At 35.9% G+C, this 26,032-nt stretch overlaps 1 protein-coding gene across 1 annotated transcript in view; it reads right to left on the bottom strand.

The window, feature by feature from the left end:
• Macrod2 (mono-ADP ribosylhydrolase 2) overlaps window positions 1-26,032 on the bottom strand; it is a 1,849,434-nt gene that overhangs the window by 793,527 nt on the left and 1,029,875 nt on the right. The window contains exon 6 of the mRNA XM_028755287.1: window positions 4,469-4,590. Within this exon, the coding sequence (XP_028611120.1) occupies window positions 4,469-4,590 (122 nt within the window). The remainder of the gene's footprint in view (window positions 1-4,468; window positions 4,591-26,032) is intronic.

A 26,032-nucleotide genomic window follows, 5' to 3' on the forward strand; every position in this document is an offset into this window, starting at 1 on the left:
TAAAACCAACATTTAAGAATTTCTGGCTGAGAACTCATTGCCATGGCAACCCTCTCAGAAGGGAACTTGTCTAAGAAAATAAGATTCACTTGACTACGCCTTAAAATGAAAACCTACACCAGAATGAGACCCATGCAGAATTCCAAAATCACTTATTACTGCCATGCCTAGCGGTAGCACTGAAGGAACAGAGCTGCCTTCTTTCTCATTAAAAGCTGTTGCTTCTCAGGATCTATGAGTCATGCCAAGAACATTATCTAGTTTTAAGAGATCTCTATCGGCACTAGGTGGCTTTTAATAGTAAAAATATATCATACTTTTGCCACCTAATACATTATCTAGAAAACATTCATGAAAATTATAGTAATATACACCATTAGAGTAAACACCAATTCTGTAGTCTGTCCATTACCACATAAACTGTGTATTAATTATTAACTATACTTGCTAAGAAAATAACCTTAGTCCAAGTAAAATCTGGCTTCCATTTTGATTACCATCAACTCTCCAACAGAGCATCCATATTTTTTTTTATTTCACGCAGCAAATATAAACTGTGTGCATAACATTGAATCATCAGAAGAATTTTTTGTGAGGCAATAATTCAGTGATAAATAATTTTTTTTCCTTTTAGTTGATGCTTAGAGGAGAACCCTTAGAGATATTTTAGCATAACAAAGCTTAGACTCCTAAAAATGAATCTGGTAGTAAGAGTTTGCTACAGAAGATTTCAGGAGATAGTAAAATAGTGGCCAAGAAAGACTTGGAAAATCCAAAAATTATGAGTATTCTCAAAAAAAAAGATCAACTAAGGCAACATGATTTAGAGACAGCAGATACAACTGTCTTTTTATTTACCAGCCCTTACCCAAATTAAATTCTTCCTCCTTTCCTTCGCCACCAATACTCACCCCACTCACACCTGAAGTTTCACCAAGATACCAACACACTGTGAAAGCTGTTAGCACCAAAATGAAATCATGTCTGTCAATTCTGTCTAAGAAGGAATGAAGCCACTGAGGTTATTTAGGTTGATAGAAACCTATACATGTATGATTTAAGCAGTGCAGAGTCAAAAGGACACTGTACTGATTCAAAATTCAAAGCAATTCAGGTGCTGGACTCTACTAGCTTGGTTCTACAATTCTCATGTTATTTCAGGACCTATAATTTTCTTTTATTTGCCTCTCCGTTCTCAAAGTTTTACAGAAAAATGAAACAAAAACGTGAACCCTTTGTGGTTCTCTTTACTCACTATGCCTGCTTCGAATGTTTTATTATTTTAACTTCTAATTATCCTCTTCATTGGCCTTTATCTATATTAGAATCATTGCCCTCAAATTTGTTAACAAATCAATTTTCACATATTTCAATTTTACCCAAGGCAAGTCCAAATCTTTGAGAAATACTACAAAATTATATTTGAACTTAGGTTGGAAGAATTAGATATTGGAGAAATTAGGTGTAAGATTCACGAACTACCTTACTTCTTCATTTGCATTCATCATCATAAGATCAGGAAATAATTATTACAAGCCTAAATTTAACTAATCCACAGTATTGATGAGGCTATATTAGACAAACATTCACAGACAGAAAATACTACATCATATTTACTACATTATATTACTATGTTTTACTTTTACTATGTTAAGCACACATAAGGTATACAGTTAGAAAAATCCATCTTAAAGGATGTATAGAGAAGAAGAAAGAATAAGAATTTCCCACAAATTATACATTTTTATAGTGAATACTTTATCCATAATATAGCCAATTCCCTAAATCACCTGATTTCTAAATGCCTATTTGGTGTTGTAACATTACTCTCTGTTTCGTTTAATGATTGTCACTATTTCAAACAACTACAACCTAGCTAAACTTATTTTCACTACTTATAATACTCTGTTAGAACAATACCTTTAAGTTCTCTCAAAGTTTTCCTTCCTCAGTCTTAGCTGCTCAGTAATTTTATCACTATCTATTTTATTGTGCCCAAATAAAGTCATTTGACGTCAAAATATTAAGACCAAATATCTGCAAATTTCAAGAGTATATAGCCACAGACAGATGATGTCACAATTCCGTAGCTTGTTTCCAGATATAAGGAACCATTGGGTTGCTACTGTTATCTCATCCCTGTAAAACTCATGGAGCTGCTTCAGGGATCAATTAGTGACTTCTCCAGTAAATAAATATGATCAAGTTGAGTTTAATGCCTACCTTAATAACAATGCTACTTTTAACACCAATATAGACTCATATATTGTGATAAATCTACTATGTTCAGTATTATAAAGCATAAAACCTGCCATATTTACCTACTTACAAATCTTCCATTTCTCTGCAAATAATCACAATTTGGTGACATCAGTATAAGGATTTATTTAGTGGAGGTCAAGAACACAATCCACCATATAAAGTAAACAGCCCCATTATCTCTTTCCAGGAGATATGGAAAGACAAAGGAAAGAAGGGAAGGAGGGATCAAAGGATAGAGAGTAAGCATAGCAGACTACATTAAAAGATAAGGAACAAAACTTGATAGCATTTCCAGTTAAATACCCAAGAACAAGGCTAATTAAGTTGAGCATTTCACTTCAGATTCAACGGATATTTTCTCTCTTCATTTTTATTTACCAATATTTGTATTCATTTGGTTCAGTATTGTCTGCTAATTTTATTCAAGTCAGGTGTTTAGAACTTCAAAGTCATCATCAAAAATACGAAGGTAGACTTAATTATAACTTCAAGATGACCAGAACATGTCTGAACATTCCTTAGTTTGAAATTCTTAGTCCTTTTCTTGTACATATTAATTTAAGGAGATCATACCTAAGGAACATTTATTTCCTCTGTTAAAATGATGAATGGTGCTTCTGAATAGTTGAAATAGATGTCTTGTCATTGTTTCCTTTTGAAAACATTATCATTAGCAATACCTATAAATTTACTAGCACCTTCTTTTCAGATATTAAAATATATATATTCCAAGGTGAGAACTTATATGGATACCCACTGTATAGGCACTTTAGCCCCTTGCTTATAAAATCAACTAGTCATATTGGCATATTTTATTATTCCTAAATATATATTTGCTTTGATTTTCCTTAAGAGACCAAAGTTACCACTCGCTTCATACTTTAATCCACTCTCTTCGAATTTCATCTTTGTCTTCAAAGAATAGCATCTTGGAGCATTAAGAACAGCACAATGGGTAAAGTGTTGCAAAAGCATGAAGACCTGAGTTAAGATCCCTAGCAACCATTCATTACAAAGCTGATTGTAGATCTGGGTCTGTGTCCCAGATAACTTCAACTGTGAACTTGACATAACCTGGAGTTACCTAAGATGGGAGTCTCAATTGAGGGATTTTTAAGATCAAATTGGACCATGAGCATGTCTATGGGGGGACTGTCTTTATTGAAATTTGAAATAAGAAAGCAGACTGCTTTATATAGCATGACTTCCTGTTCCTGGGGCAACTGGAACAGACTATAACCCTGGTACTGGGGAGGATCCCAGGGACTCTCTTGTCAACCAGTATAGCCAATCTAAGTAAGAGGCCTTCTCTCTTAAAATAAGAGGAAGACATCCTAGTGTTGACCTATGGCCACTACAGCATACTCATGGATGGAGATACCTGTATGCATATCACACACACACACGCGCACACACACACACACAATTGTGGAGTTTTAGGTACTTATTAATTTGCAAACAGAGATTTTTTTAAATCAATAGATTGAACAAATTATATACATATATGTTAATATATGTATACATTATAAGGTATTATAATATGCAAACATTATAAGGTATTATAAGGTAAAATTGGCTTGTAAAATACTTCGTTATTTCAAGCGAACTTGCCATGGTACACTGAACAGTTCTTTGTAATTACATCCATGGTAACAAGTATAGCAATAACCTGTATAGCGATAACGCCGGTAAAGTTTAATGTTCCCCTTGAAAACCTCACTCCACTCATGGGAATCTGCAAGCAATGCTGAGTTCTAGTCAGCCTGCTGAGGACTCAAAAAAAATTTAACTTTTTGCCGACCCTATACCTTCAGTAAAGTTATAATCTCTGTGGATTTAAAAAAAACCTCAGATCCTAGGCAAATTAACTTACTCTAGAGCAAATTGACTTACTGTTGGGTATTTACAATGTAAATGCTCAGGTTGTTACATTCCTGGTATAATTGAGATTTTATAAAGTCAGGAAAAACATACAGAGTAAGCTTCTGAATGGGAACTGAAGCTGAAGATGCATTTGTAGACATGGGCATCCGGATGTAGATGCTGGCACCTACACTCACCCAGGCAAAGGTTAAAGTGAGAGCTTACTTGTGCACACACTGTCAATGTGAAAGAAATGTCCAGCATTATGTTAAGCTCAGCACTTGCCTTTTTCTTTGCATAGAGGCTTAGAGGAATCCAAAATAAAGAACTCTGAAGTACTTACAACTGATCGGAGGTTATTTTCTTTCACCAGCTTCAAGGATGATTGATAGCAATTTGCAAGGTCTTCCTTGTGGGAACCATTAATGTGGCCTCTGGCTATTGGCCCTACAGTATGGATGACATCTGCAAAAGCAAAGGAAAGGAGAATAGGGTAAGAGAAGCACTATTTGCTTTTCACACAATTGGCACATTATTTATTTTAGATATTAGTGTTGGGGCCTGGAGACAGGCAAGCTAAGAAATATAGATGACATAAATGCTTCCTTGTGAAAGATTCCAGGGACCACAGTTCTCAAAGCAGGCCATTTTCCCAGGAATGTGTGACAACAGAGAAAAGAATTCCACTACCATTGAATGATTCTATTGATCTTGGTTAGGTCCAAGTGTGACAGATTATCATATACCTTGTGCATAATTGGCACCCTGGCACAAGACAAATCCTTGGTGGGACATAAAGCAACAAATAATTGCCTGCAAAAGGGGTGTGTTAATTGACAGGGGAAGGAAGAGCCAAGGCTAGACACAACTTTCCTTGTAAATAAGATATCATATGATATAAAGAGGTTGATGAAAACCTCACCAAGACAGTTTTATCACAACCCCACTCCTAAAACAACAAAAGCTTACACCGCTACTAACAGTTTTAAGTCATTCAGTGTTCACAAACATGAACAGTGCTAGAAATAATAGTATGTACACACATTTACCGATGGTTCATATCTTATTTGTAATATACTAAACTCTCTCAGAATAATCTGTGCTTTTGAACCTCCATATGAATTTAAAAACACAAAATTTAACTGTTTTTACTTATGCACATAAACCTCAAACACTCTGCTATTTTTCCACATTTTTACACACACATAAACTGTTTGGGGAAGTGCTGGGGTTGAACCCAGAGTCTTGTTGTGCATGCGAGGCATACATGCTACCACTTGATTTACAGCTCCAGATCCCACATTTGTAAGTTTTCAAATTCAGGAGTATTACAGAATAAGATTGTCCTCATTTGAAAGTTAAAACAAGATTAGAAGAAATGAAATTTTGATCTACATTACTTGAAATACTTTGTAACATTTGCTTCCTAGTTTTATATGTTAATTGAACAATTATGACATTTCACTGATGTAAGTTAAAAGAACTAATCAAGTTTGATCAAAGAGATATACTTTGGTCTGTATTAGCAGACTATTATAATGAAATAAAATTATTTATTTTGGCTAATCAGTACCACTTAGTTTTAACAAGGACAAGAATAAGAGTGCTTTGTAAAAACAGGAATATGACACAGTTAAAATTGTATGTGAAATTTTAATTGAGGTTCATAAACCATTATGAAGGGGAACAAAGCTTTTCTGGTCCCCTACTAACTATTGAGAATATTATATGATATATAATATCATATAATCCTCCAAGCATGGATTTCAATGATTAATTCTAAAATAATATTTAAACTCTTGTCAGACAATATTAAAGATGATGTCATATGATCAAAGTAGGCAGAAAAACTACAGCACTGAATGGCTGCAGATGCTATTTCACAGGTGGGTCTGGTTCTCATTGTAGTGGTAACTGTCCAGCATAGAAGTGGAGAATAAAGTGAAATGAGGTTGTACACAAAGTATATAATGATATCATTATTTTGCAATAAAATTACACAAACTACATATATTCAGAAAATAGGAGCTATGTACCCTAAGTAATAAGCTTTCATATAAATATGCTATGTTAGCTGCTTTTTAAAAAATGGATTCTAGATTACAGGGGATTAGGACCCTGCTACATTTTATCCCCATGGTTACCTGCTTATACACAGCTATGGCATTCCAAATCATTGAATGTATTCAAAGGTGGGAATGTTGGAGAAGAGCAACACTAAGTTTTATAAAGCAGTACCCCAGTGGGTGCAGTTGTGGTCGTGTATGGGCTAAAATTAAAACTCTATGGGGTAATATTAAATTATACCAGTTACTTTAGTATAGGTCATCTCTGGGCACTTAGTATCCCCTTATGACTTGTGGCTTTCTGAGAGGCAGTTATAGAATGTCATTCCCCAAATACATTTGACTGTTGGAACTTATGTTATGCATGGTACTTCTTAGAAGACCAAGGTATCCTGTTTAATCGTTTGAGAAAGTAGTGGGGCCATTTTGGCACTCCTGTTCTTACGGAACAAGTTGAAGCTGAGTTTCTCCATTAACCCTTATGTAAAGGAACATGGTCATGATCTTCCTGCTTTGTAAATAGAGTAGATGAAAAAAGTGCTTCTTACGTGAGGCTATGAAAGTTGAGCCTACTTGATTCTAAGGAATTAAGGTCTTACAGGCACTGTGGGAAGAAACGACGATGGGGAGGAGCCTGTGAGGGAAGGAGGTTGTGAGGGGAGGAGCTTGTGAGAACTGGTAGTCGTGACAAAATAAAAGCCTTTTAGTCATCAATGGCTGCATAAGTTAAGTGGGGTTTTTGAAAAGTGATCCCATGTGTTTATGGAGCTTTCCATTTCATTTACAAGTTTGAGAACAAACAACCTATAAATGAGCTTTCCCAATATCAAAATATCGATCTGTGTATTTTATGCTCTCTATTAAATTTACAGCGTCCAAGATCAAGTGTTATTATTGACCAACAAAATGACCTCTCAGATTCTCAATGCTGGAGGTTGATCGATATGAGACTTCAAGGGAATTTTCTTCTATTATTTTAATTGTTTATTTTACTTATTAGTAACTACTCTGCATAGAGTTTCATTTTCTCTGATATGAATTACAGTCAAATAGACTGCATCTAACTTCAGTTCCACTTCTATGAGATCAAGTGCCCCGAATAAGTCATCATTTTTATGGGTCTCTGACTTGGCTTCTTTTTTTTTTAAACAAATCAGCTGTCTCTTTGATGTCATTTCTTCTGTGTTGTAAACATCATTAATATTTAACATTATAATTGACACAGATGTAGCACAAAGTGATATATGGACAATAAATTAAAATAAACACAAACAGAAAAAAAACAATACTTGAACATAGTTAGAAGGCTCAAAGGTTTTTAATTACAAGGATTCTTTTAAATATCCCAAATATCATAGGCTAGCCTTTAACAATACCAATTTTAAGATCCACTGGTTGAATATATAAGAAATAAAAATTAGAAAAAAATAAGTTTTTATAACATTAATGATCCTTTGCATTAGTTCGTAGTTTTCAAACTGAATAGCATCTTCTCAAGGTACAGGTACACATACATGAAAAAATCCATGAAAAATGCTTTATCTTAAGCTTGCATTACAAATCCATTGGGACAGATAATAAAATTAGAATTTCTAAATCCATTGCCTCATGACTGGCAAGACTTATAAAATGATGCATATTATTCTTTACAGAATCACCTCCAGCATCCAAGGAACCTTTAGCATATAGGCAAAAATGTAGAAGGAGCTTTTGCCTTTAAATCTTGACATCTGAAGTGAAGACCCAAATCTGTCACTATGTGTTTTGTGAACCTGGGAAACTCTCTTTCCTCTTTGGGTTCAGCCTTCAAAGCTAAAGGTAGTTGTGTTGGCCACATCTTTTTGTTGCTGTGACAAATATCTGATAGAAATGGCTTAAAAGAGGAAACAACTATCTTGGATGATGGATTCAAAGGCTTTTGTCAGTGGAATGCTTCCACTACTGTATTCCACCAAAGTAAAGGCAGAAAAATGATCTCTTATGTGTGTTAAGAGCATGTAGTGGAAGAGAATGCTTACCTTTGGTAACCACAAAAGCAGAGGGAGGAGAAAGGACAAGGGAATATATATAATTTTTTTCAATAATACACTCACTGTATGTAATGAGCACCCTGCTCTCATTTTACACTATGTCCTGATAATGCTATCATACTACAAATCCATCTAGTCAATTCTCAAAGCCCATAAGAAGGCCCTGAATCTTCATCGCACAAAACAGGCGGAAGTGGTGGTGATGGGATTTCAACTTCAAAATACAGTCATGGAGTTTAGTAATAATCTTTGTAAATGTTAGGCATATGTCCTTTTCTGTGAGCTTATGAGGAATGGAAGTATAAATCTTGAGTATTTTGTTCAGATAAATAACCATGAATCATGACTCAAGTTTAACAAGTATGTCTATAAAGAGAGATGCAATTAGCACTGTCCACAGAGAGATGATTTAACCACAACTGTCAACAGTACAATCGTACAATCATTTAAACCTATATAATGGTATAATTGTAGGACTGTTTCCTGTGGATAATATACTTTCTCATATGCACATAACTACTTGCATATGTCCTTTATGACACTATTGTAGGAAGTAGGCAAAGCACAAAAACAGCCTAGAAAACACTAAAGACTAGTTCAATAATAGAACATTTTTACAAGGAGAAATTATGTTTTTATACATAAGAAAATGGCCAGGCGGTGGTGGCGCACGCCTTTAATCCCAGCACTTGGGAGGCAGAGGCAGGCGGAATTTTGAGTTCGAGGCCAGCCGGTCTACAGAGTGAGTTCCAGGACAGCCAGGACTATACAGAGAAACCCTGTTTCGAAAAAAATTTTAAAAAAAGTAAGAAAATGGAAAGATATGAAAAGTTATTCAAGATGCATAGCAAACAGCAATAGCTAAGAGGATGAATGAAATTATGTTAAGCATGCAACTATTAATTCAAAAAATGTTCAAAGACATAGAAGAGATTGTGTACTTGGAAATAGACCCTGGTATCACTGAAAAGATAACAAGCAATTAATGAGAGACATTATGTGCTTGCAAAGTTATGAAAACCAAATCTATGAAGGTGACTATGAAAAGTAGACATTTTATTATGCTTACTTTACTTTTTCTAATATTTAAAAAATATATGTGTATGGGTGTTCTGTCTACATGTGTGGTACACAAATAAGATATCAGGGGACTATATTTTACATATGGTTTCTAGCTGCCATGTGGTTACTGAGAGTTGCACACTGGTCCTGTGGAAGAGCTAAAAGTGCTCTTAACTTCTGAGTCATCTCTCCAGTCCCACTTGTCTATCTATATAAATGAGGAATCATCTACTTGAAAATTAGTTTATTTCTTGACCCTGTTTACCCCATCTGTACAAAAATTGCTAGTTCACATTTCAAAAATAAGCTTCTTTTTTATTATAAGAAAAGGTTCTTAAGGAAAAAAATACCAAGAAATTTAAAACAGTAGATCTACCAGGTATATCTTGATTTTATTTTGTTGTAATCAATTATTTCTATTTATGAGAATATTATTTTCAGGGAAGCATAGGTTATAGGTGCCACATAAAAGGGCAGCTCTCTGCTCGATATTTTGGGAAATTCAAAACCTTACTATTTTCACTTTACCATTAAACTCATTTTTAAGCATCATCATGTAAGACACTAAACCTGTTTGAACTAACATGTTTGAATAAACATGTTCTTTCTATTACTATAAAATGAGCATTTTCTCTTATATAATTACCATCTACCTTTAAAGTTTTAATATAGCTAAAATAAGGAAATCTTCCATGGTCATATAGTAATATATTTCAGAATTGTCTCCATAGGCAAAGAATTTGAAAAAAAAAAACTGTGAAGAATTTTTAGAGATAAAAGGGTGATACAGAAAACAATTGGTCTTCATGTTTAAAGATTCAAGTTCTGGCCTGCAGTCATTGATCAATGTGGAGAGACAGACTATCACAAGATAAGACTAATATCCACAAATTCCTCCAATGTCAGTCCATATAGAAGGAAATAATGCATATTTGTATATGTGTCACATGCTTTACATGAATCTCATCACCTGACCCTTCAACTTGTATACATTCAATGACTGGTTATATTATACAGCTTCAGATATGCAAGAAGTTACTTCAAAATATAGTGGTTTAATGTAACAACCATGTCTTTATTATTTCAGATCCTTTTTAGGTCAGAAATTTTTAAACGGAACAGCTAGAAGCATGGCTTAGAGTCTAGAATACAGATCAAGGCAGCCATTGCTCTCTGAGTTGTGGAATACTATAACATCCAAAGGTTAGAGGGTTGTCATTTTCTCCAATGACTTCCTTGATTCTCTGTATAATAAACATATTCTCTGTATGGATGTTTGGCTTTTCTCACAGCATGGCAAGCACACAGCATTTTACATATATAATATTTCAGCTTTCTAAAAGCATGAGCATGTGCAATGGTACCTTTTAGCACACAGCAGCAGAAAGCATACCGCATCACTAACACATTTTTCTGGTGGTTGCAACTACCCTGGCATTGGAGAGGGAGCAGCACTTTTTTTTTAATATTGAGTGATATGGACCTTTACTTTTGAGAGAGAGCAATAGCAAAGCATTTGTATACATAATTTAAAAGTCACAGTACAGTTACCCAGACCTAGCTTTGTTAGCTGAGTTTTTGATACACATATGTATCAATTACAGACTGTGGTATAAGACAAATATGATCCCATAACAAAGAGTGAAATGATTAATTCTATCACCACTATAGAGGTCTCAGGCCAATAATCTTAAGAAGTCAATTGCTGATTCAATAAAAATTAGTGTCAGACAAGACAGGAATCTGAGACAAGTATATTTACTCATTGTAAACAAAATCTAGTTTGGAGACTGCAGTGTGACGAAGGTAGTTTCTAGATTCAAATGTCTGGCTCAGTATCATTTTGTTGGCTCCTTTGTATTAGAATTTGGCAAGACTTTGTGGACACAGGAAAGGTCAGGTATGGTGGTTTTAGACTCAGCATCCTAAGTCTCTAGGAGCTGTCATATGATCCCACCTCCCCAGAGTGTCTACCTCCACACTCACAGAAAGAAACACAGCCTTTGAGCACTGCTCTCATTTCACTGAAGAAAGCCAAGAGCACAGAAATGTAATTTGTACGTTTAATCAACATTTCAAATGCAGCCGCTTGAAAAGGTGCGGAAAATGAGGGGGCAGGCCCTTTTGTGTCTCATCAGACTCGAGTGTGGCAAGACAAATGGAACCTTTTCTGTTCATCTCTTTCTGAAATCAATCAGTTGATAATTCAGCTTTTGTTTTGAAGCCCTGTGCTTTTCCCATCCCTATTTATCCTGGGAAATTAGTCTGAACTACATAGAAAAAGGAGAGTAGCATAGAAGGTGGCCTTTAAGGGAGAACACAGATGAGTCCCTCATCATTTCCAAAAAGTATAAATTGAAAAATGTGTGAGTAGAATATCTAATAAATACCAAAAGCAGTGGAGTTATTTACGTAGATTCAATCAGACTTATGCTTGGCAAAACAGATGCAGCTAAAACATTCTGTGGGAAAAAATATTAGCATAATGAATTTTAAAACAAATGTGAGAGTGCAAATAGGTTGGTCTCATCACTTTCCATTTGAGGAGTGACTGTGCTCCATTCATACTGTTAATGAACAGTCAGACCAAGTATAGAATCAATTACATGTTGCTTTCATTCACTCCACTCTTGTATTCATAACTATAATCGGTCCATCTAACAGTCTGCATAATGATACCAAACCCTGTCAATCATATTCAAATTGCATGAATTTTAAGGAGAAAACCAGTGCATGGAATTAAATTGATTTTCTTTTCTAGAGATACAACCAGAAAAACCAAACACTGAAGGTACTATTTGTAAATCGTATTGACCAATTTATATGATAAGTGACATCAATCTACGACCTGAAAGTGAATACTTCAAGTTCAGTTAACAGGAAATTGAATTACCACCTGATCGCTTTACAAAATAAATGCTGTTTTTTCTTCCCATATAGGGCACTGTTTTCATAGACGTGTTTTCAAACTTCTTTTTTTTAATCATTGTATTTCAAGAAACAATCAATTGTCCATAAAATATTCCTTTCAAAGGTGCAGAAGATTTCAGTAACAATATAAGTCAGTTCTTGCCTTGTGCCAGCTTTCATAGTTCTGATAATTCTTATACATTTCTTGAGTTGCATGATGAGTTTCTACATCAATAGAGACTATAGTTAACCATCTTCTTGAATGAGTTTAGAATAAACTAATACTTATATTACCTTATTATACAGACTGCTTTAGCCCTGTGAGTTGGATTTTCCTTTACTCTTAGAAGTGGCTTTTGGCTTGCACACTTATCCTCCTTGGTGCTACAACTGCCTACGACTAAGATTAAACAATTAGCTAATAACCAATATTTGCATTTTCATCTGATGATCACACACAGATATCTCACATATTCATGAGCTTCCAAAGGTCACCTGGTGGGTTGTTTCATTTTTATATGAGATTACATGAACACTGTTATGTTTGAGACATCATATACTAAAGACATGTTCCACACTTCATTGATTTCATTGATGGCATTTTCAGCTCAAAGGATAAGATATTATTAAATCACTTTGTTCCCAAATGCCTTCTATATTTAAAAAAAAAAAGTAAGAGGCAAAGCTCATCTCTAATTTTGTATTAGTTCCCTCCTTTTACCATAGATGTATTTAAGACTGTCCTTTCTCAAAAACAACAAAAGCTGACCTTGTTAATGGGACAGTGTCCTGTTTCAAATTGAGCTCTTCACTCAGAGCTAATAAAAATCATACTGATTGTGATATGGACAGAGGGAAATCCTGTAGTCAGTGACTTTCTATCTTTGAAATTCCATAGAATACTGGGGGCACCTAGATTATAATAGTGCTATTTCCAATAGAGCTAGGTCATGGAGGGAGTGTGGGAAGCTGAACTCTCCACAAAACCCCAGCACTTAACATTAATTTACAACCAACTCAAAGAGAACAACATATCCTTGAAGGAAGTGAGTCAAAGACATGGCATTTCTATTGCTTCCACGGAGGGGGAAAAGAAGCCTAGACAGACAATATGACTTTTTCAAGAAAGATGAGAATAAGGCCTTTGTTTGCATAGAGAAATGACAGCAACTTAGCCTTTAAAGAGACATGCAGAAACAGTACTGTATTAGGATTCGGGGAGAAAACAACCTTTAGAAATCCCATGTGGCAGGCAGAAATGAAGGAATGTAAGTCTCCACTGGAAGGGCAATCCTGAACACAGTGACTAGGGGAGTACTGACATGTTTTGAGGGGCACACTGTAGTCCTGGCTGTGCACCTGCTCTTGGTCACCACCACAAGCACAGATATGAACAATTCTGTAATCATTCGCTGACCCATGGACTCTGTCTCTTATTAACAAGGACATATTAGCAATGACACTTCATCAGGTGCTACTGTTTGGGGACCAGTAGCCACATCTGTCATGTCTCTGTTGCCTGGGCTGGCTTTGCAGTTATAGGAATCTTTTTGCTTCTCTTTTGAAGTGCTGGAATTATAGGTTCAGACACCATCCTCAGGAGTGTCAGGTTTGTGTAGTAAGTATTCCATTAATTCTCACCATGTGGATCATTTTGTTTGTGTGTTTGTTTTACAGGTTCTATAAATGTCCTGGAATTTGGAGTAGCCTGTCCATAACTACTGGTCTGTGAATATATCTCCCATTCCCTGAGACCCAAGGAGAATTTAGCTTCCCTGAAGATAGGTTCCAAGGTTCCACCATACCTATTCTTCTTCCTTTGGTTTCTGATAACATTTATGTTTAATTATTACTACTTTGACTTTTAACATTTCTCCAAAGACTCAGGTTTCCAATAATAGTACATCCTTTCTTATGATTCTAAGCACTGTCAGTCATTGGAGGGAGATACAACTTCATACACTTTGAGATTGTTTCTCAGACATTACGCTTCTCAGAGTTTTATCTTGCTGCAGTACTGCCATGCTTCCTCTGCAGGGTACATGACAGATCTATGACTGCGTTTTCCACATAGCCAAGAACTCTATGAGAACAGTTCCTAAATAGACAATTAGGGGATCTGTGAATGATTAAATAAAAGTCTGTCCAATTATCATCTGTCTAACCAGAGGTGGTACAGTGGATGAGAGAAAACAATGAGGTAGACTGGTTTGTCTTAGCCTGGGCAAGCAAGGAAATCCAGTTATTCTGGTGCTGATCATTCAACATGAAACTTTCCAGAGCCAAGGAGTTTTCTCTTCAAAGATTCACCCAAACCTAGTTAGACATTTTCTAACAACTCCACTATAGATGATTGTGAAATTAGATACCAACAGCATTGTATTAGAACTAAACCTATGAGATTCTTTCCAAAGGTTTTTTAAAAGCAAAAGAAACCAAAAGAGAATGAAGTGACTTCTTTGTCTTGCTTTGCAAGAGACATTTAAATAAACACATTTTCTAAAAGTGACATTTCCTTCATTTACATATGGCTCCTATTAGAATGAATTTCCTCTGTTTTCAAGAATGATTTTGTTTTTTGAGTCACAAAATGGGATGTGACTTTCCATATACCAAACTATTAGTGGGACCACCAGTCACATTCCTTGAGATGGGGAGGGGAAAGGGGTATTTGTATAAAAGAAACCTACATCTCCATCAAAGGGATTGGTATTGGAATCTTTTTGTGACTGTTCAATGCATAGGTCAAATCAGAAGAGTGCAATGCCTAAGTATGTAACATCTGTACTGCATCTGTGTGCACACAGCTCTACAAGTGTCTTACTACACCTATGATTTTGAGAAGCATTTTTATTTGAAACTGAGGACAGAATACTTAGAACATTGTATTGATATAGCTTCTAAAAGAAAGAATGTGTGCAAATCTCTGTACCGAGAAGTTGCATTATTTATGGATTCAATTTATGCAAATTCAACAGGATGACTGAGGTGTGGGTAGGATTAAAATGATAAAATATTTAAGGCAATATCCTTAGGTGCTTTCACAACAGCTGTGTGCTCTAGCAGGCACAGGAGCAGCCTGAGTTTGTTGTGCGACTCCAGTTCAGTCTACATGACCCCACCTACCTTGCATTTGGGGCAAGCCTGTTCCACACAGAAGCAATTGATGGGTGTTCACTGTGGAAGTGGGTGTTAGCATTATAAGACAGATCTCACAGTTATGCATGAATTTATCGTTCAAATCCAATGGGGAAACTAGGAATGTCAAAATCACAGACACCAGCTGTCAAAATTATAGAAGTATGGTTTTGGGGTTGTTTGTGTGTTTGTTTATATATGAAAGGAAATTTATTAGATGTATTAAGATATATTAGATTTACTAAGAAATGGCATTTGTCATTTACTATTAGTGGACTATGATATTCTAATAGCATTTGTTCTAACATCCCTTTAAAAAGGTCATCATTCATAGTTTGTGCCAGCCATTTTTAGATTTGGGCTCATGTTAGAGCTATTCAGAACACATTGTACTATGAATGACAGGGAAACCCAATATGCTTAGTTTCTGACACTTGAAATTCTGCTTTTATTGTTCAAGGTCTTCATCTGAGTCTGGCCTCTGTTAAACTCAAGAAAAATAATAAAAATATAAAATCTGTGCAAATTTCTTGCAAGTTTTTTATTATAATATATTTTATATGGATTATTAGAGTTAGTTTAACTCGATACAACTGTTTTATCTATAGTCTTCAGCATTTGAAGGGATGTCTCTTCTTCTGCAAGATGGTGACTGTGCCAATTCTACCTTCCCATTTCAGGGGGAAGAAATATTTCTTACAAAAAGTTTTTCAAGGATTCAAGGATGAGCATCTATGATCATTGCTATGAAGTCAGTTGTTTCTAGTGGGGAAAAGAGCAGGGCAGAAGTGGATTTCAAAGTAAGGATTCTGCAAAATATTGTAAGGTAAGTCAACAAAGGCCCCTTGGACTCATTAATTCACAGAACAACCATGGAACAGTATTATTGTCTCATGCCTCATTCTATGAAGAATGAGTTGGTAACTATTAAAAGGGCCCAGCCAGCCATTAAAATGGAGGTAGACCATTACAGGATATTAAAAGGAACCTGACACATGTTGATGTCAATATTAGTGTAAGAGAAAAGAAAGATGCATATTAGATTTGATTCTGAGAAAACTGACTCTGTGGGACAGAGGGTGTCAGCAAGTTAGAGAAACTGAATGATGGCTGGGACACAAATTGTCAAGTTTGTCAGGCCTTCGGAGACCTTCTCATCTCCATAAAGGTAAACCACAGACGAGGAGCAGGACAGAGAGAAGGCCAGGGTTTGGTTTTTTCCTACAGCCAAAGGTAATTCTCTAGCATCATGGCAGATTTTCATAATTTCTTTTTCTTTGCCTATGTTAGTCCTGACATAGAATCAGAGAGGGAAGATGATCTACCATAGAGCCTTTCAAACTTGATTCATCATGTGAACAAGATCCAAAGAACTCATCACATGAATGAAAGACTATTTAGTGGAAATCATTAGTGCAAAATCACACAAACAAAACCAAAAGACCTTGTCATTGTAACTCAGAAGGCAGGAATGAACAGAAGCTCTAAAAATTAATTAAACGATATCACAATCTAAAAAGATAGAAACACCTATAAATAAGTATATAATTATATTAATTAATTAATAATGAACCATGAAGAATAACAGGTCTATAAAATATACCCTTGTATAGGCTCATCAGTAAGCATTCTCACTTTTATTTAGAGAAGGGGTCATGACTGAGATGTTACGAGATGACTAATGATTACAATGAAAAAAGTTAATGTTGTTAACAAAATAGATATTGTACAAGTAGTATAAAAATATACTATAGAGTGCTATCTAGAGATAAAGAAAAAAGATTATCAGTGCAATATATAATTATAATGTCAGAAACTAGCAAAGCAACAACTTTTTAGAATTATTTATTCTTGAAGATGGATAGATGACTCATCAGCTAAGAACACTAGCTGTTCTCCAGAGGACTTGGGTTTGATTGGCATCATCCAAACCATGGCTCACAACCAGTTATAAGTCTAGTCCCATGTGATCTGATGCTGTCTTCTGGCCTATATGGTACCAAGTATAAATGTGGGTCCCAGATATACATGGAGACAAAATACCCACACACATAAAATGCCTAAATATTAATATTTAATTTTTATTATTGTGTATGTCAGAGAGAGAGAGAGCATGCATGCATGAGAAAGAAAGAGAGAAGGGAGAGGGGAGTTCATCTAAGTGTAGGTATCTGAGAAGGCCGGGAGTCACATATCTTGGAGCTGGAGTCACAGGTGGTAGTGAGCATAATTGATTACTGGGAACTAAACACAGGTCCTTTGCAAGAGTTGTTTACATTTGAAACTGCTGGACCCTGTCTTTAGCTATACAAGTCTTTATAATGTACTTCTCATTCTCCTGAACTGTACTATCAGATTGTCAAGTTCATTGTAGAAATAGATGATGAACCCCATGGGAAAACACAAAGCCCAGTACCCAGCATGCAGGATGGGATGAGTGCTGACTTTACTATCAGTAGCCCTCCTAAAATACTGTGTTCATAATGTGCCTAGTTGGAATTGCAATGTGATCTTCTGTATTTCATCATTACATTCCTGTCCTTAAATGCTAGTTGGATGGGTGCAGATTTCACATTTTTTCCTGTTCCTTTGGTCCCCCCTGTTCTGGCATCCTCTTTCTCCTTTTCTGTCTCACCTTATTACTGATGTTATAGACATTACCTTGATTAATTTCTTCCAGAACAATGTGTGTCTGGAATTTTTTATGTTTATGTGTTTTCACTTGTTGGCAATTTATTTTCAACCTGGAGTGCTAGATTTTCCTGACATAGTGATGGTGTTACTGACTTCTGACAGCCAACGTGTCACAACCTAGAACTACCTGGGGAGAGAATCGCAGTGAGAAATTATCTTGAGCAGGTTTGCCGGTAAGGATTGTTTTCATCCTTAATTGAGTTGGGAAAAGCCATCCGGAAAGTGGGTAGACCAAACACAAATGTGGGAACCACAATTTGGTTGGCTAAACTCTGAGGTGTCTAAGAGTAAAGAAAGCCAGCAACAGGCTGGCAACAAAGCAAGGGTATGTGTATTTATTCCTTTCTGAGCTTGACTGTGGATCTGGCAATTTCAGTTTCTGGTGTATTATCACTCATGTTGGAGCTACTAAACTATTTGAATACTCTTGTCACCAGGATTGTGTTCAAAACAACCCTCTTGTCTTTATACATTATCCAGTGGCCAGTAATCTATTACGGCAACACACAATAGACCAAAATACCCTTCTTATTATGAATTGGTTGCTATCCTTTCATTTTCTCTAGAATCCTTTTACTAAAATTGTAAATGAACTTTTAAGCTTTTACTTTGGACATTGAAGGTTTAATCAGTGAACCTTGGGCCTCAACTTCCAGTTGGTTTGGAGGTTTTTATGGTAAATTGCGGTCCAACTGCTTTGGTAATGGAGATAAACTGATGGGCAAGTAATTGTTCATCCTTTAGGCTAGAACAGAGAGAACAGTCTACTCTATGCAGTAGAGAAAGAACTGGGCTAGACTGCCACTAAAATACCACCTAAACCTCATTCAAGAATCTTTAATAGATGAATTAATAATCCTGGAAACCTCTCTGTATTTTCTTGTAAATACTTCATCTTCAGTGCATTTTAGAATATTTTGTTGGCTTATTTTTTAGATGTTTCCTGTCTTTTATGCTTCATTTTATTTAAAAAATTTGTTTTTTATTTCCAAGAACTTATATTACCTTAGTTGTTCTTATCTCTGTTTCACTGGAACATGTTTTATAATGTGTGTGTGTTTGTGTGTGTGTGTGTGTCTGTGTGTGTGTGCACATTATACATATGGTGTATAAGTCTCACTAATAAACATTTCTTAGTTTATGTTAATTAACATAATGTGACATTGACTTTTTTCTGAAATATTTAAATATAGCCTGATTAAACTTTCTATATTTCCACAGGATTGTTATTTTTGATGAAAACAAACAATGCCTTGGCAAGGTGTCGCATGTAAGAACAATTAGTATTTAACTTGTGCAGTGAATTATTCTGCTATATTTTAACAAGGAATTTTTCCTCCCATGTTGTACAATGATTCCCACAGCTTTTGTAATCTTGAAAGATAGTATCTTATGTTTTAAAAATAAGAAACATAAAATATTTAGTTAAAATATATGCACACATGCACTTGTGTGTGTGTGTGTACTTGCATGCGTGCATGCACACACACAGACACACACACACTCAGAGAGAGAGAGAGAGAGAGAGAGAGAGAGAGAGAGAGAGAGAGAACAAATGCTAAGTGTGGGAGGCACATTCAATATTTTCATGACTCAGAACACATGCATTCAGATCACCCTATCATGTAGTGCTTCTTTGAGCACAGGTCCTTTGCAACCTGTAGGTCTGATGACAAGTTTGTTCCAAGTCAAATGTAAGTTATGTTCCATCATTATCATTCTTCCCAGTTTATAAAGATAGACTTTAACATGAGCCAGAAAAGTATATTTCAACTTCAGAGGCTGTTTTAGATACTTAATTATAATGCATTTATTACATTGATTATAAAGCCCATTCAAATTGCTTCAAATAAAAGGTTTTTTTTTTAAGGTTTAAGCACTTGGCATGTTTATTTATTTTTTAAGCAGTCTAGGTGTCCGGAGACATCCTAAAACATAAATGAATAAAGGCGTTGAGTAATTTCCCATAGCTGCCAAGCTGCACAGCAGTTTGGACACATAGCAGACAATATCAATGCTATATCCTAATAGACTTTTACCAACTTTACAGCTTAGTTTGTTCTGAGCAGCCAAACTTCAAATACAATTAGTGAGCTTGCAAGGTAGGTTTGACTGCTACAGGAAAGATCTTGCAGAACAACAGAATTAACCTTTTTAGTGGAATTGCCAAAGGTGATTGTATTGATAGAATAATGTCAACATTTCCACAGGATTAAATAAAACATGTACATTCTTGCATCCTATCATTCTCATGAAGTAAAGATGAACAAACAAACAAATACAAAAACGATTGGATTTCATAAAGACAGTGATGGGCCTTCTCTAAATATGTCCTCTGCATGTAAGAATTTAGCCAGTGCATCTGAAAAGGCTACTCAGTGGTTAACAGCACTTGCTGCCTTTAAAAAAGACCTAGATTCAATTGCCAGTACCGACATAGTAACAAAAGCCCTGAATATCACAAGTTCCATCAGAACATGCCCTCTTCTGTCACAGGCACTAGTCATGCATGCTTGTATATATACACATGCAGGCAAACAACCATGCACATGAGATAAAAGCAAATATCTATTTTATAAAAAGATTGCTAACATGGATTGGGAATCTATGGATAAAATGTCCAGCCTTCTCATTTAGATCTCAGGGTTCTGTGATCTGTTGGTTGTTGGATTCACATAATAAAACTTCTCTAAGTGGCAAAAGTTATCATAGTTTTGGCTGTCATCAAAGAAGACAAAACTGTCTCTGGTTTCAGATTTGAAAACTTCACATATACTTTTTTTTTGATAGGAAGGAGAAGCCTAAAGGAAGCACAGAGGCTGGAGAAAGCTGGAGAAAGGGTCTTAGCAAACCTCAGTTCCTCCCAGATCAAGGTTTCTTAACTTTCACGGGTTTATGTTTCCATATTTTTCCCCAAAGTGAACTCTGTCTCCCTCAGAATCTTGGCTTGGTAGAAATTGCCTCCTGAAGGCAGGGCTTTGGTAAGAAAATCCTCTCTCTGTCTACTGCTAAGGGACCTCTATAACCAGACAAGAAAAAAAGAATGGTCCATGTTTCTAATGGAGCCAATTACAGTCTTCAGAATTAAGTTAATTTCCTTTGCTTACTGAATCATTGAAGCCTGGAACAGGACCAGGGTTGTGGGTATATAACATGCCCTTTACAACCACAGTTGGATATCCTAATATCCTCTGGTATTACTTCAGACTGCTGCCTAGAAAATGTACTCCTACCTCTAAATCTTGCACCAGAATAATCATCTTTTGAATTTTTGCTTCCACTACCCATTTCAACAAGTTGTGAACTACCTCTTTCAACAAGATGCAACATCCAGTTATAGCTTGCCTATTTCCAATGATACTCTTGTAGAATGACTCTTACTTTTCCATATTTAATTTATGACTATGACCTAGTGTGCTCTTACTTAATCCTAAAGCCCTTTGTCTCTATTACTTTTCATGTTGCTGGAACATGACACCTGGAAAAGAAATTCAAGGAGAGAAGAGTTTTCTTGGCTTAGGAGGGGAGAGTATGGTGGTAGTCGTTTAAGTTGGCCAGTCATACTGCATCTGGATTTGACAAGGAGAGAGAGAGAAATGCTGGAATTCTACTTGTTTATAATCAACTTAAGATTCAACCCATAGGATAGTCAAGGTCAATCTTCCCTCAGCTAAATCACGATAAAATACCTCTGTTGACACACCTCAGATACGTCTTCTAGGTGATTCTACACCCAGTCATGTTGACAACCATAGTTAACCATCATCACCTCCTGCTAAGCTCCCTGATCCCTTTCTCCTTTGGCATCTATTCAGAAAAGTGAATTAAGTCTTAAGCCTAAGCATAGTTAAAGTGATCTAGAGTAACTTGGTCAAAGAGTTCTTGGATCACAAACCAAAGAATTGCTAGTTTGGTAAGTCTGGGAGGGCCAAGGATGCAGATGGAGATGAAGAACTTTCATCTATGACAGGTCCCTAGATGATGCCTATGATATCTGTCTGCTACTCCATGTTGAACAATAGCAGTATACACTAGCAATGGTGGCCTATCACTGTCTTGCTAAATTCTCCTCACAGCTTCATAAGGCATTGCTGATTTGGCATCAAGTGCTTTGGCCTTAATTTTTTTGTCTACTGGATTCTAATAAGTGTACCTTAGCAAAGGTCATTGCATACTCATTAAAACATTGTTTTGTTGATATGTGTAGCCTTCTTTGGCATGCCACACTTTGTCCTCACATGTGCTAATTATAATCTACTAATTTAAATGATCCTATAAATGCCCAAAGGAAAATTTATGAAATTTCTACTTTCAACCTTATGAATTATAGAAAGGAACCACAAATGTAATCACAGTCTAGACAAATATTGCAGTAGGAAGTACTTATTCTGGATTAAATGTCAATGGAAGATTAATGACATTAATTGAGAGATTGATTAAAATAATTCAAAGTGCAGGATCAAGATCTGCGTGAGCAATAATTGTGAAAAGAAAGATAATTAAAACACATTTCCCAACAAAGCCAAAAAAACAGCAGACCCAAATGGAAATAGCTAAGCCTATAATTGACTTTGAATACACTTAGGTGAGAGGTAGAATTAGTAAGTGATTGGATAGAAGATGTACAAATAGTTTATAGCAAATGATAAAAGGGTGTTCAACATCTTTACTTGTTAGGGAAATGCAAATTAAATCTGAAACACCCCATGCCAACTTAGATGGCTATAGTAACAAAGTTTCACAGTCATAAGTGTGAGAGAAGCTGGAAGAAAATAGCAGCCCTCATGCATTGGTGTTTGTATGGATGTAAGCAACAGTTTGGGAAGCACTTCACTGCTCAAAATCTTAAACACAGAAGCTTTATATGACCCAGGAATTCTACTGTTAGGAATTGTTGAAGAGAAATGACAATGTATGATCCCAATAAAATCTATGTACTAGTATACATCGCTGTTTTATTCCTGATGGCCAAACAAAAGGCTAAGGTCCAATGACCCACCAATAGATAAATGATCAAATGTGTGGCTATACAATATTTTATTCTAAAATAACAATGAGTGAACTGTGATATATAGCCTCACATAGAATCATCTCAAGAACATTCAGGTAACCGAGAGAGAACAGACACAGAAGTCCACATATTGTATGAAGACAGTTACATAGTATATCTAGAACAGGAAAGCTCACAGACACAGAAGGGGGACTAGTGAATGTTTATAATAAGACAGAGGAACAATGAGTGGCTACTAATGGGTATACTTTAAAGAGATAAAAATATTCTGGAATGTGACAGCAATGGTGTCAGTAGTACCTGTATGAATATATCAAAGCTTCTTAATAATAAACGTACACACATACATGCATACACACATACACACACAAGTAAGAGAAAGAGACAGACAGAGAGACAGAGGTACAAAGAGACAGAGACAAAAAGACAGACAGAGACAGACCAAGACACAGAGAGAGTCATCAAAGTTCAGTTTTCCTGGGGAACAAGGTTCCTTTGAGTAGAGCTCTGCCAGTTGGAATAGTGGCCAAAGCAATGGGAGCTGCTCAAGTGGTGGTGACTGACCAATCTGATTCTCAGTTGACCAAAGCCAAGGACATTGAAGCAGAATTTATCATCCAGGTTGCCAAAAAGATCCCTCAGGAAATTATCAGTAAGGTGGAAAGTCTGCTAGAGAGCAAGGCAGAGGTCACCATTGAATGCACAGGAGCAGAGTCCTCCATCCACATGGGCATCTATGCCACTCATTCTGATGGGACCTTGGTGATTGTGGGAATGAATTCCAAGATGGTCAATTTAGCCTTTGTGTACACAGCCATGAGGGAGATGGATATCAAAGGCTTGTTTCAATACTACAACACACAGCCAATGGCAATTTCCATGCTTGCATTGAAGACTTTGAATGTGAAGCCCTTAGTTACTGACAGATTCCCTCTGGAGAAGGCTGTAGAAGCCTTCGAAACAGCCAGAAAGGGAGTGGGGCTGAAAGTTATGATCAAGTGTGACCCCAATGACCAGACCCCTAAATGTGAATTGATCTATGCACTCAGCACACTCTATCAGCATCTAAGGGCTAAATGGCTAAAAGGGGAGGCCATTAATGCAGAACTTTCTTTTGAATGGTAAAAATAATAAACTCATAAGCTGAGAGAAAAAGAAATAAAAGAAAGAAAAATACAAGAAAGCATTAGATAAGCTTGTCATGACTTACACTGAATATTTACCAAACAACAAAAACTCTGACAAACTGGTCCTTGTGACTACAGACATGTGTGTCATGGCCTCTATGAGAAACAAAAGAGTTGAGGAAGAGTTGTCCATGATATATCATTCCATACTAATTAAAATCAGACAAAATTAATACATAGTGATTGAAGTCAAGCAATGATGCATTTGAGAGGTTGGCATAACTAGATTGGACAGCAGAGATGGAAGAACAGTTAAAATTATTATCTATTGTTCATAAAGAACTTTTAATATTATAGAGACATCCCCTATCTTAAGTGTTTTGTGTTCATTGTTAAAACTCAGCAATAATAAACAGGTGCACCTACCTGTGTGTATAACAGGAGCTACTTCCCAATGAAGCCACGGAAATTATCCTAATTTGAAAAAGTATTTAAAAGAATACACTTAACTTAAAAGAACTCCATGGTTTAGCAGCCTGCTGCCCTGTAGAGCATAAATTGTTCAACTGGATTGCGTGTTTGATTGGCAGTTGCTGCTGGCTGCCACTGCCCAGCATCAAACTATTATATCAGTAGCAAAGTAAAGTTCAAAGTTCAAAACTTTGAAATAGGGTTTCTACTTAATGCATGCTGCTCTTGCTCAGTTATGAACTTGGAAAGTCACGAACAAAATCACTGTAAGTTGCAAGTCATTTTAAAAATCTTTGAATTTCATTGCATGTAAGTTTTATGTTTTTTTGTTTTAAGTATGACAATAGAGTAAGCAATAGCTCCCTGCATGTCATTCTGGTTTTCAAAGAAAATAAGAGATAGATATGTGTGTGTGGTAATTTATTATGTTACAAATTTCCTATTATATCGAAAATTAAAGATTCATATTTTCTATTAATTTATTTATATATGGAAATGAACCCAAGTATTTGATAAAATAGTTACATAAAAATGAATGATTTTTTTAGAGAGAATTCAAGGAATATCTTTAGAAAGAACATCTACACAACTAAAATTTTCTGCTTTCTTCTTGTTTTTTGTTGTACAAAAACAAAATGAAAGAGGTATTTTCTCATTAAAATAATCTTCAGCAGGATGATGAAGGCAATAATTACAAGTGTTGGAGGCCTGTTCCTTCTAAATGACTTTATGGAATTGGAAGCAATGACACAACAGTGATTTATTCCCTGTGGCAGGTCATATTATTGTCAAATGGCCACAACAAAATCTGTTGCTCTTCTGCAGTGGGACCTTAACACTATAAAAAGACAGTATTGTACATCCCTTTCCAGTCAATCCTAGATGCCTATAGAGACTTGCTTACAGCACATGAAATGTGTCCAAATGATGCTGTGGGACTTTCTAACTGAAGGTGATAATCCCTACTGGTTCTGCTTTGATCACATGAAATACATTTCGAAACACTAAAAACCATGTGCCATGGGGAGAGAAGCACAAAGGTAGGCACTTCAGTGGCGAGTCCTGGCTGAGCCCGTGCTGTGATGCATCCTATCTGGATACAACATTTGTCACCAAGTTCCTAGTCCTTCCTACTGAGGACCCAAGTGTGGTAAAACATTGAAAGGTCATTTGTGTTTCATCCACACAGAACTATCCAGCCTCATAAAGTAGTCATCGATTTCCTCCAGAAGATGGAATAGTTGGTTACACAGCAGTAGATAGGGTGTTTAGGGTGATAATTATTGGTATTATTTTAGTCATATAAGTGGGATGCCTAGGAGATTCCACATTATTAATCAGTGGAAGCTCTTTCTTCCAATTGCCTTTAGAATAGCTACTATAGTACAGAAACTCTCT

Source organism: Grammomys surdaster, unplaced genomic scaffold, assembly GCF_004785775.1.
Source record: "Grammomys surdaster isolate TR1022 unplaced genomic scaffold, NIH_TR_1.0 129, whole genome shotgun sequence".
Taxonomy (NCBI): domain Eukaryota; kingdom Metazoa; phylum Chordata; class Mammalia; order Rodentia; family Muridae; genus Grammomys; species Grammomys surdaster.